The sequence below is a fragment of the Pan troglodytes genome, chromosome 3 (assembly GCF_028858775.2).
Source record: "Pan troglodytes isolate AG18354 chromosome 3, NHGRI_mPanTro3-v2.0_pri, whole genome shotgun sequence".
Classification (NCBI taxonomy): domain Eukaryota; kingdom Metazoa; phylum Chordata; class Mammalia; order Primates; family Hominidae; genus Pan; species Pan troglodytes.
In genome coordinates this window covers 155,164,690-155,176,691 of record NC_072401.2, presented here as the reverse complement: position 1 = coordinate 155,176,691, position 12,002 = coordinate 155,164,690, and the positions used below count along the sequence as shown (strand labels likewise).

Genomic DNA, 12,002 nt, shown 5'->3' with positions numbered 1-12,002 from the left:
AACAAACAAAAGGAACAAATAAAGAAGTAGTAGTTGCTACTGTCAACTGAAGAGGAAATAGAACAGCTTCAGGTTATGCCCAGAGTTTACTTTTCCTTGAATATTCTTCAGAAATGACTATTCTCCAATTCCTATCTGTGACTGTGCTGATGATTCACATAAAACAATATATGTGAAATAACTCTGAAAGCATAAAGCCACTGTAAAGCTTTGCTATATCCCTTTCTACTATGTGACAAGTTTTCCAGTTGCTTTCTTTCCCAATTAAGTGATACAAATAGAGACCCGGATGAAATGCTTAGTGGTTCATGTTGATCTTCAATATTTTTTAAAGTCATAAATCTATAGTTTAGATAATGATGAAAATAGAAAGTGAAATGACTTTTAAAATCTCTAACCTAATACTTAGAAAAATATTGTACTTTAAAAAATAAAATAGTAGGTCAATATTTATTTTTAACATTTTAAAATATTACAAGGCCAAAGATACTATGTTGATGGTTTTCAGTTTGTTCTATGCAAAAATGTTTTTTAAAAGAGTCTTAAAAATTTACATAAACATTTATATAGGGCTTACCATGTACCAGGTCCTTTTCTAGGTGCTTTGCAAATATTAACTAGTTTAATCCACACAATAACGCAATGAAGTATAACAGATTTTGTTATTCCCCATTTTGCAGCAGAGAGAAGTGAAAACAGAATTTAGGAGACTTTCAAATCCAGGCAGTCTGGCTCTAGGGTTTATGCTTCTATGCTATGCTGCCATATATAATAATAATAAAATCTAGACTCACAATTGGTGAATCCTACCAGGTCAAACGTTCCTATCCTTGGCTATGATCCCCTTCTCTTCTGGTAGAAATGCATCCTCCTCACAGGAAGCTCTGTGTCGCTTACTCTAATATTTAGAATTGCCATTATTAAAATAATCTATAGACACAAACTTACCGTTTCACATCGGCCAATTTTAGCTTTCTCAATGCTTTTCTGTAGGCTTGCATGCTTTTGACTTCCCTCAGACAACTAGAGAATCAAAAACAAATAAAACAGCTTGCTAAGATAAACTGACATGTAGTAGTTGATGAAAACAAAGTCCACCAGGTGCAGTGGCTCACGCCCCAGCACTTGCCCCAGGCCGAGGCAGGCGGATCACAAGGTCAAGAGATGGAGACCATCCTGGCCAACATGGTGAAACCTTATCTCTACTAAAAATACAAAAATGAGCTGGGTGTGGTGGCGCACGCCTGTAGTCCCAGCTACTCGAGAGGCTGAGGTTGCAGTGAGCTGAGATTGCGCCTCTGCACTCCAGCCTGGCGACAGAGCAAGACCCCATCTCAAAAAAAAAAAAAAAAAAAAAAAAAGAAAACAAAGTCAAACACTATACTGGGAACTAATTTCTCCAATTTGAAGAAAACCAAGTACCATGAATCATTAGGGTACATTAAAAAAAAAAGAGTTTAAAAAACATTTTCTTTTTATTCCATGCAGATAGATAAAACGAATATCATGCCTTTAATCTTTTCCACATAGTCTCCATTTATTAGGTTCCCCACTCCTACTCCAAGTAACTTGAGGTCTATTATTTAGTTAGAAATTGAACTTGAAGGCCAAGCACAGTGACTCATGCCTGTAATCCCAGCACTTTGAGAGGCCAAGGCAGGCAGATCGCATGATCCCAGGAGCTGGAGACCAGCCTGGGCAACACGGCAAAACCCCATCTCAACAAATACAAAAAAATTTAGCCAAGCGTGATGGCATGAGCCTGTAGTCCCAGCTACTCGGGAAGCTGAGGTGTGAGGGTGTGAGGACTGCTTGAGCCTGGGAGCTTCAGGCTGCAGTGAACTGTGATAACCCCATTGCACTCCAGCCTGGGTGACAGAGTGAGACCCTGTTTCAAAAAAAAAAAAAAAAGAAAGAAAGAAAGAAATCGAATTTGAAAATCCAAAAAAATCTTTTATATAAATTCTCTCTGCAAATTTTATTTCACTTCTGACTAAAGTCTTTTGAAAATACCTGACTTATTTCACTAAGTCAATAATAAATTTGTCACTTATTAAATAAAGTACTTTACAAAGAATTGCATAGTTACATATTATGTTCTCAAAGAAGAAAAAAAGTTAGCCTGTTGCCAATTTTAGCTATGTTTTATATCTTTTTCTTTTTTTCTTGAGACAGTGTCTCACTCTGGCACCCAGGCTGGAGTGCAGTGTCACTATCATGACTCCCTGCAACTTTTGCCTCCCAGGCTCAAGCCATCTTCCAACCTCCACCTCCCAGTAGCTGGGACTGCAGGTGTGCACCCCCACAATCAGCTATTTTAATAACTTTTTCTAGAGCTGGAGTTTCGCCATGTTGCCCAGGCTGGTCTTGAATCCCTAGGCTCAAGCAATCTTCCGACCTCAGCCTCCCAACATGCTGGGATCACAGGTGTGCACCCTGGTACTCAGCCTGTTTTATATATCTTAAAAGTCATCAGTTTAAACTTTTTACTCAGCTTAGAAAGTAGGTAAGTTATATGTGGAAATGGATTAAATAATACTAGCATAAGGAGACTATAGATATTGAATGTTGATTGGCATGTGGGTAGGCCTACACATCAAAAAGGACTGGTTAATTTCAGAGTGTTGGCTTCTTTTCTCAATTTTATTAATCTCACCTGGGTCTACAAGGTAACAAATAATCACAGGGAATTCCAAATACCAAATTCTCCACATCTTTTGCTATAAACTAGTTAGAAATTACAGATTCATGTGATTAGGTAAGGGCCTTCTTAAAAAATATTCCACTCCTCCCTCACTCTTGAATTATAAACACTTAGAAAATAATTAATAATTGGATAGATTTAATTTCTGTTGGCTGATTATAAAAAACTAACTGTTTATGGCCGGGCGTGGTGGCTCACACCTGTAATCCCAGCACTTTGGGAGGCTGAGGCGGGCCGATCACGAGGTCAGGAGATCGAGACCATCCTGGCTAACATGGTGAAACCCCGTCTCTACTGAAAATATAAAAACAAAATTAGCTAGGTGTGGTGGCGGGCACTTGTAGTCCCAGCTACTTGGGAGGCTGAGGTGGGAGAATGGCATGAACTCGGGAGGTGGAGCTTGCAGTGAGCTGAGATCGCGCCACTGCACTCCAGCCCGGGTGACAGAGCAAGACTCCATCTCAAAAAAAAAAACTAAACTGCCCCCCCCCCAAAAAAACAACAAAAAACTAACTGTTCACAATATGATCTAGTTATATGTAAAGAGTAGATAATAGATACCCTTTTTTTGCTTAAAATTCAGAAATACTATCTTCAAAAAGTTGGTAGGTTTACCCTTGCTTTGGGAAATCTTTCACTTCTCAGTACGCATAAAGGGACTGTTGCAAGCTTTCCTTTAACAGTTTTCTAGTCACTGATTCTAATCCATAGCATGAACAAGATCTATAGATAATGCCAGGCAGACACCACCACAAACCAGTTATACCTCTCCTTGCGAGTAATTATCTTCCTAAGTTAAAAAAAAAATCTGCTGTGTGATATATATATGTATGTATGTGTGTGTGTGTGTGTGTGTATATGATGGAGTTTCACTCTTCTTGCCCAGGCTGGAGTGCAATGGCGCAATCTTGGCTCACTGTAACCTCCGCCTCCCAGGTTCGAGCGATTCTGCTGCCTCAGCCTCTGGAGTAGCTGGGATTACAGGCACCCACCACCACATCTGACGAATTTTTTGTATTTTTAGTAAAGATGGGGTTTCGCCATGTTGGTCAGGCTGGTCTCGAACTCCTGACCTCAAGCAATCCACCTACCTCAGCCTCCCAAAGTGCTGGGATCACAGGCGTAAGCCACCACACCCGGCCGGAGTCTAGTTCTTTTAAAAAAGAGTTCCCATTTATAAAATAAAGTCATAATTTAAAAGTTAATATTAGCCTGACCAACATGGGGAAACTCTGTCTCTACTAAAAATACAAAATTAGCCACCCGTGGTGGCGCACACCTATACTCCCAGCTACTCGAGAGGCTGAGGCACGAGAATCGCTTGAACCTGGGAGGCGGAGGTTGCAATGAGTTGAGATCGCACCACTGCGCTCCAGCCTGGGCAACAGGGTGATACTCTATCTCAAAATAAAAAAAATTTAAAAAAAGAAGTTAATATTCCACCCTGAAGGACCTACCTGGACTAATTAAAATATATACATAACATTTAAATTTAGGAGTAAATAATTTTATCCAATTAAAAAAATACATATTTTAGCATAACATTTTTCCATTAAAAGTGTTTTTAAAATAACCAGACAGGTAGACATTATCCAAAAAGTTACTAATTATATAAAAGCCAATAATTAAAGAACATTTTATATATATATATATATACACACACACACACACACACACATATATATACACACACACACACACACACACACACATATATATATACTTTTTTTTGAGACGGGCTGGTTCTGTTTTTTTGTTTTGTTTTTTGAGACAGGGGCTGGAATGCAGTGGCCCGAACTTGGCTCACTGCAACCTTTGCCTTCCAGGCTCAAGCAATCCTCCCACCTCAGCCTCTCAAGTAGCTGGAACCACAGACACATGCTACCACGCCCGGCTAATTTTTGTATTTTTTTTGTAGAGATGAACTTTGTCATGTTGCCCAGGCTGGTCTTGAACTCCTGGGCTCGAGCAATTCGTGCACCTGGGCTTCCTAGAGCACTGGGATTGCAGGCATGAGTCACCACACCCAGCCAGGATATATACCTTAACTATATTAATTAAGAGTCTTTCAGGTACTACACATCTGTTTGGAATTATTTACAACTTAAAAGCATTTGAAAGAGAGCTCATTCAGAAATTCCTTAATTATGAAAATAATCTTACATATTTCAAATGTGAAGCATGGAATTCATGATTTGTCATTTTAAGTATCTTGGTAATACAGGGAGGCACAATCCAAATGATGTTATTAAAGGAAAAGCTTCTGCTAATTATCCTAAGTACTGAAATAATTTGGTTCAACTCAATAGTGAAGGATTCTTGGCTCACTGCGTAGTTCTTAAAATCCCAACCACTGGAAACAAACAATGAAAGCAACTCTTGGGGGGCTGCCCATGCTATCAGCTTTTCATCTATACAACTGCACTACTGCCATAGTTCCTAACCTACACCTTGGAAATAAACCAAATGTAGTCCTCATGTGATAAAAGCTGAGATTTCTAGTCACCGTATATAAACTATCTGAACCAGCAGTTATCAAACTTTAGCATATAAAAAAAAAAAGCCAAAGGGCTTTTTAAGGCACAGGTTGCTGGGCTCTACCTCCTGAGTTTCCGAATAGCACATCTGGGGTGGGGCCCAATAATGTGCATTTCTAGTATGTTCCCAGGTGATGCTGCTAGTTGGGGACACCACATTTCTGAGAATTAGTGAACTAAACAAGAATCTATTTTCTTACAGTAACAAACCCAACTAAAACACACAGGATATTTATATACAGAAAAATATTATCTAGCTCACAAGCAAAGATGAATTATTGCTAAATACTGTAGCCCGAAGTAGAAAACATCTTAATGTTTGTCTTTAAAAGAAATACAAAAGTCCACATTTACAAAAATAGAGAGGTGATAGCCTATACTTTTAAAAAGGCATGGGCTGGGCGCAGTGGCTTACACCAGTAATCCCAGCACTTTGAGAGGCCAAGGCAGGTGGATCACTTGAGGTCAGGTGTTCGAGACCAGCCTGACCAACATGGTGAAACCCCGTCACTACTAAAAATACAAAAATTAGCTGGGTGTGGTGGCATACGCCTGTAATCCCAGCTACTCAGGAGACTGAGGCAGGAGAATCGCTTGAACCCAGGAGGCAGAGGTTGCAGTGAGCCAAGATTGCACTACTGCACTCCAGCCTGGGTGAAAAAGCAAGACTTCATCTAAAATATAAATAAATAAATAAATAAAAAGGTATTTACCATAATATTCCCTTAAAGAGCAAAGTCTTCAACATTCTATAATGCAGTTGATAATGGCAGGAGGCAGAAAAATGCCTAGCAGATAGAGGCGGGTCCCCGGTGAAACCCCGCCTCCAAGCTGAAGACAGTTTAAAGCCTGAAAGCCAAGCTACAAATTAAATCCAAGGACTAGATTGAGAACCCGTCTTCCCATTTGGTGGCTTTCCTCTGATCCGCACGCTTCACCTATTTTACATATACCTACCCTTTCCTAATTGGTTTTCTATATTGCTGTGCTCACCTCTGAGTGGTGCCTTTAGTCTTTCTTTGCATACTCACAAACCAATCAGTATGTACTCCCCTATTCTGTGCCCATAAAAGCCCCAGATTCAGCCACACTGAGAGAGAAACCATCGGACTATGGGGTAGGGGACCATCCCCTGAGTCCCCTCTCCACTGAGACCTGTTCTGTCGCTCAATGAAATTCTTCTCTGTCCATCCTTACCCTTCAACTGTCAGTATATTCTTGTTCTTCTTGGAAGCAGAATAAGAGCTCGGGAACCGCCAATGGCAGTACAAGCTGTAACACAGGTGGGCTGAGTGGGCAGGGTACCTCCAGCAGCAGGCCTGGGGCTGAGCAAGGCCCGGGTTGGGGCTAGTGGGGTGCTGCTGGCTGTGGAGGTCTCCAGTTGGCAAAGTGGCTGAGAAAAATCTTGTGTCAATTATATACTGTAACAAATCCACTTCCAAATTTCACTAAAGCAAATAATAATTTTTAAAAACTCAGTAACCCAGAACAAAACTGCAGCTGCAACAATAAAAACTACTTATAATTAGTAAAAACAGGATTTCATCTTTATTTATTTTTTTGAGACAGGGTCTTACTCTGTTGTTCAGGCTGGAATGCAGTGGCATGATCATGGCTCACTATAGCCTTGAAATGCAGGGTTCAGGCAATCCTCCTACCTGAGCCTCCTGAGTAGCTGGGACTACAGGCATGTACCACTATGCCTAATTTTTAATTTTTATTGTAGAGACAAGGTCTCACTATGTTGCCCAGGCTAGTCTCAAACTCCCGGGCTCAGGTGATCCTCCCGCCTTGTCTTCCCAAAGTGCTGGAATTACAGGCATGAGCCACCACGCCCAGCCTAGGATTTCATCTTTAGATCTGAGGAACTGACACAGTACTTCTCTTTAAATGCATTCCAGGTCACCTATACAGATAATCAGGATTGAGAAACATAATGCCAATGTGTTCTAAAGGGCTAATTCATTGCCTGGAGGAACTGACTATTCATAAGACACAGAATAATTGATTCAAGCTGGCTGCATTGGAATTCTGATTTATTCTTTTTTAGAAATTAAAAAAATGTCGAAGCATTAAGGGAGGAATATAGAGACGGTCACAGATGGGAAAGAATGCCAAGGAACAGAGAATGAGAAAGAGATAATAGCAAAAGCAACTAGATCAGCCTACTGCTTTATCAAAATTCGTGCAGTATGTTGTGGAAAAAAAAAAGGTTATATTTCCATTCTGCTTTAAAAAGAAAAAAAAAGCCATACAATTTATTTATTTATTTGGGTTTTTTGTTTTCTTGTTTTGCTTTGTGACAGGGTCTCGTTCTGTCACCCAGGCTGGAGTGCAGTGGTGTGATCATGATCTCCCAGGCTCAAGCAATCTTCCCGCCTCAGCCTCCTGAGTAGCTACGACTACAGGTAGGCACCACCATGCCAGCTAATTTTTTTATTTTTCATTTTTTTGCAGAGATGGGGTCTCACTATGTTGTCCAGGCTGGTCTCCAATTCCTGAACTCAAGCAATCTTCCTGCCTTGGCTTTCCAAGTGTTGGGATTACAGGTATGAGTGACTGAGCCTGGCCTTGTTTACGTTAAAATTTAAAATTTGTATCTTCTAATAAAGGTAATATTCCATTTAAAAATTAATCATAAGGAAACAATAAACACTGTAAAGATATATTTATATATAAAGATGGGAGCAATATACCTGTCTCAACAATAGAGAAATGTTCATATTTCATGGTATAAATATGTCATAATTACATAACCAATGGAAGTGTTTTCAAAGTATTTTTAATGAAAAATTCCCGTGGGATACAACTGAGTTTTTTAAAAGCTAGAAGGAAAACTATAATACAATGACAGCCTATCTATGACCAAAAAAACAACAAACAAACAAAAACCACTGCAAGAAAATGCACTAAATCTAAGCAATGGTTATCTCTGTGTTGTGAAACATACTTTTAAGTTTTCTATATAATGAGCATATATAACTAGTATTTTAAAAATTATTTTCCTGTTATATGAATATATTCTCAAAAGATTAAAATGTGAGCATTCTCGTTTTAAAAGACTCAAAGCAAAATCCTCATTTGCCTTTCCACCTCCTCTGCACCATCCCTACAACACCCTCCCCAGAGTGACCCCTGTAAAGCCCAGTGTGCATCCTTCTTGTCTTATTTCTTTGCTTTACATCTAGATATAGATCAATATGGATAACATTAAAAACATATAGGGGATTATCCTTTACGTAGTGTCTTATGCCTTGCTATTTTCAGAGAAATTTCCACATCTGCATATATAGTTAGGTCTACTTTGATTTCTTTTTTGTTGTTGTTGTTGTTGAGATGGAGTCTTGCTCTGTCGCCCAAGCTGGAGTGCAGTGGTGTGATCTCAGCTCACTGCAACCTCCACCTCCAGGGTTCAAGTGGTTCTCCTGCCTCAGCCTCCTGAGTAGCTGGGATTACAGGGGTATGCCACCACGCCTGGCTAATTTTTGTATTTTTAGTAGAGATAGGGTTTCACGATGTTGGTCAGGTTGGTCTCAAAATCCTGACCTCATGATCCACAGTCTCCCACTGTTGCTCAGGCTGGAATGCACTAGTGCAATCATAGCTCATTGTAGCCTCAAAACTCCTGGGCTCAAGTGATCCTCCTGCTCCAGCCTCCCGAGTAGCTAGGACTACAGGTATGCACCATCATACCCGGCTAATTAAATTTTTTTTTTTTTTTGTAGAGACGAGGTCTCACTATGTTGCCCAGGCTGGTCTCAGACTCCTGGTCTCATGCGATCCTCCTGCCACAGTCTCCCAAAGTCCTGGGATAACAGGTGTGAACCACCAAGCCTGGACTCATTCATTAAAAAAAAACAAAAACAAAAAACAAAACACTTCAATGTTTTAGAGCAGTTTTAGGTTCAAAGTACAACTGAATGAAAGGTATAGAGATTTCCCATAGGTGACCTAATTCCACATATGTACAGCCTCCTCTGCTATCAAAATCCCACGCAAGATGGTACATTTGCTACAATCGGTGAACCTACATTGACATCATTATCATCCAAAGTCCACTGTCTACATGAGTTCAAAGTCTTTTGTTCAGTGGTTGTGAGAAACAACTCTCCCTGCCCTCTGGATTCTAAACTACATAGCTACAATGAGGCAAACAGCCCAAATTACTGCTGACATCCACCTTGTCATCATGAAGAAAGCCAACCTGAGGACATGAGCATCACACAAAAGGCAAAGCCAAGATAAATGCAGAGAAATGGAGTCAGAGTCTTAAATGATGTCTGAAGCATGCTCTACCATTTTCTTTTCTTTTCTTTTCTTTTCTTTTTTTGAGACAGGGTCTCACTCTGTCACCCAGGCTAGAGTGCGGTGGCATGATTGTGGCTCACTGCAACCCCGACCTCCTAAGCTCAAGCAATCCTTCCACCTCAGCCTCCTGAGCAGCTGGGAAAACAAGTGTGCACCACCACACTGGGCTAATTTTTGTATTTTTCATAGAGGCAGTGTTTTACCATGTTGCCCAGGCTGGTCCTGAACCCCTGGAGTCAAGCAGTCTTCTTGCATTGGCCTCCCAAAGTGTTGGTATTATAGGCATGAGCCACTGTGCCTGGACCATACTCTACTTTTGAAAAATTTGAACTTAAACGAGTCATTAAATCAATCTCCCCTCTATCTTTTAAGCAAAGTAAACCTGGATTTTCTGCCTTTAACACAGTAAATATTTTAACTGTTACAATGCATAAAGCTTTAATAATAATCTCTTTCATATAGTGCTGGCCAACTATGAAGGTTGTGAAAAATTTCGGGAGATATCAAATTTAAAACATCCTATTCCTCTATTTTGGGACATACAACAAAGTGTCCAAGAATAAGAGTGGCTGGAATGAAGTAATGCATGCCAGGAAAGCTCTTCATTCAATAAGCATTTATAAAGTACCTACTACATATACAGTTACAGTATTATTGGCTCAGATCTTTTCACAAAATATAGCTGGGTAATGAACAACTTAAGGTATTGCTTTGCATGTAGTGAGTACTGGATGTTTGTTGAATATTTTTGGATTAACTTATTTTTCATTATATGCTGTAAGACAGTAGTCATTAAAAGAAAACACTCTGTGAAGCTAGCAAGAATACAGCATATTCATGTTCCACTTAACCAGAGGGTTAAATTTCCAGCAATCCAATCCTGAGGAACACATTAAGAACCTGGAAATAAGAAATGTAGTCCAGAAATCCTAAATAATGGACATAAAGAGTATGAAAATCCCATCAAGTAAGAAACATAAAGGACAAGTGAAGCCACTTAATAAGTACATGCTGAGACACACATAAAATAATGCCTGCTAAAGATAGGACCACAATCAATTACAATGTGAAAAAACGAACTGTCAGGCAGAGTCAGAGACTAACAAGTGACTAGTACCTCAACTAGATTTAATAAGACTAAAGTAATAAAAGTAGAAATAGGCCGTGCATAGTGGCTCACGCCTGTAATCCCAACACTTTGGGAGGCCAAGGTGGGAAGATCGGTTGAGGCCAGGAGTTTGAGACCAGCCTGGCCAGGACAGCAAGACCCTATCTCTGACAAAAAAAAAAAAAATTAAACATTAGCTGGGCATGGTGGCATGCACCTGTAGTCCTAGCTACTCAAGAGGGTGAGGAATGAGGATCACTTGAGCCACAAAAGTCAAGGCTACAGTGAGCCATGATTGCACCACTACACTCCAGCCTGTGCAACAGAGTGAGGCCCTGGCTCTTAAAAAAAAAAAAAGCAGAAAGTAGAAATGGAAATATGGATGAAAAAAAGCAGGCAGATTTTAAAAGGAACCATTTTTAACTTCTAGGAAGGATTAAAAATAGTTAAGAGATATGAAAGATCCAACAGAAGCCTAACAGTGTCAGGACAATGAACTTAGTCGTGGCTACAGTCAAAGGCTTACGCAGAATCCAGTTAGAAACCATTCAGATATTTTGAGAGTCAAAGACATGCAAAATCCAACTGATGCCATGAAGGAAGTTACATATAAACTTATGAATGTTTACAGGCTGTTTAGACCTGAGAAATGGATTCTCCTATAACAAATCCAGAGATGAGGGCTAAGTTGCAGAGGCCACTAATTGTCTACCAATATCCATTCTTTCTTAGTAACAGGACCTCAGACAATAGGTCTAGCTAAAAATAAAAAACAAGAAACTGTATTTCCCTGCCTACTTCAAATCAGGTGTAGCTATATGACTAAGTTTTGTCCAATGAAATGGGATCAGATGTTGGAAGCGGATGTGCCCTTTACCCTTCCCTCTCTCCTTCATGCTACCTCTGTAATAAGGACATGATGGAGAGTGCTTCAGGAGTCACAACAGAAGTCTGCTAAGGAGGGCACGTAATCTTTGTCTCTTTTTTAGTCTAGAGTTCTTCCAGTCCACTGACTGCAATTTCAGCTTCCTGTCCCTTATCCCAACCAAGGCCTGGAGAAAAGGAGAGAAAGAGAGAGGAGGTAAACGAGACAGGAAATACACTTAACAAGTATTGTTGTTAAAATGCCTCAGTGTTCTCTGGGCCTAGGATATATTTAAGCTAAATCCTTTTAGGCCACACTTCTGGGTTCTCTGTGGGTGTCCCTGTTGGACACTCCCCAGCTGCAATCCACATGATGTAGAAAACACATTCTATTTTTCTGGCTGCTACCCAACATTCCACCTCTCACCATCCGGTTTCTCTGTTTGCCCCCAATTTCCTCCCAGCCTGGGTTTTCAGAGAT

At 40.1% G+C, this 12,002-nt stretch overlaps 1 protein-coding gene across 4 annotated transcripts in view; it reads right to left on the bottom strand.

Annotated features, from left to right (window-relative positions):
- MND1 (meiotic nuclear divisions 1) overlaps positions 1-12,002 on the bottom strand; it is a 70,755-nt gene that overhangs the window by 19,711 nt on the left and 39,042 nt on the right. For 3 of the 4 annotated variants that reach the window (XM_016952412.3, XM_016952410.4, XM_016952411.4), the window contains exon 5: positions 949-1,023. The exons of the other annotated variant lie outside the window; for it this stretch is intronic. In XM_016952412.3, coding sequence (XP_016807901.1) covers positions 949-1,023 — 75 coding nt within the window. The remainder of the gene's footprint in view (positions 1-948; positions 1,024-12,002) is intronic. 4 annotated transcript variants of the gene reach the window in all.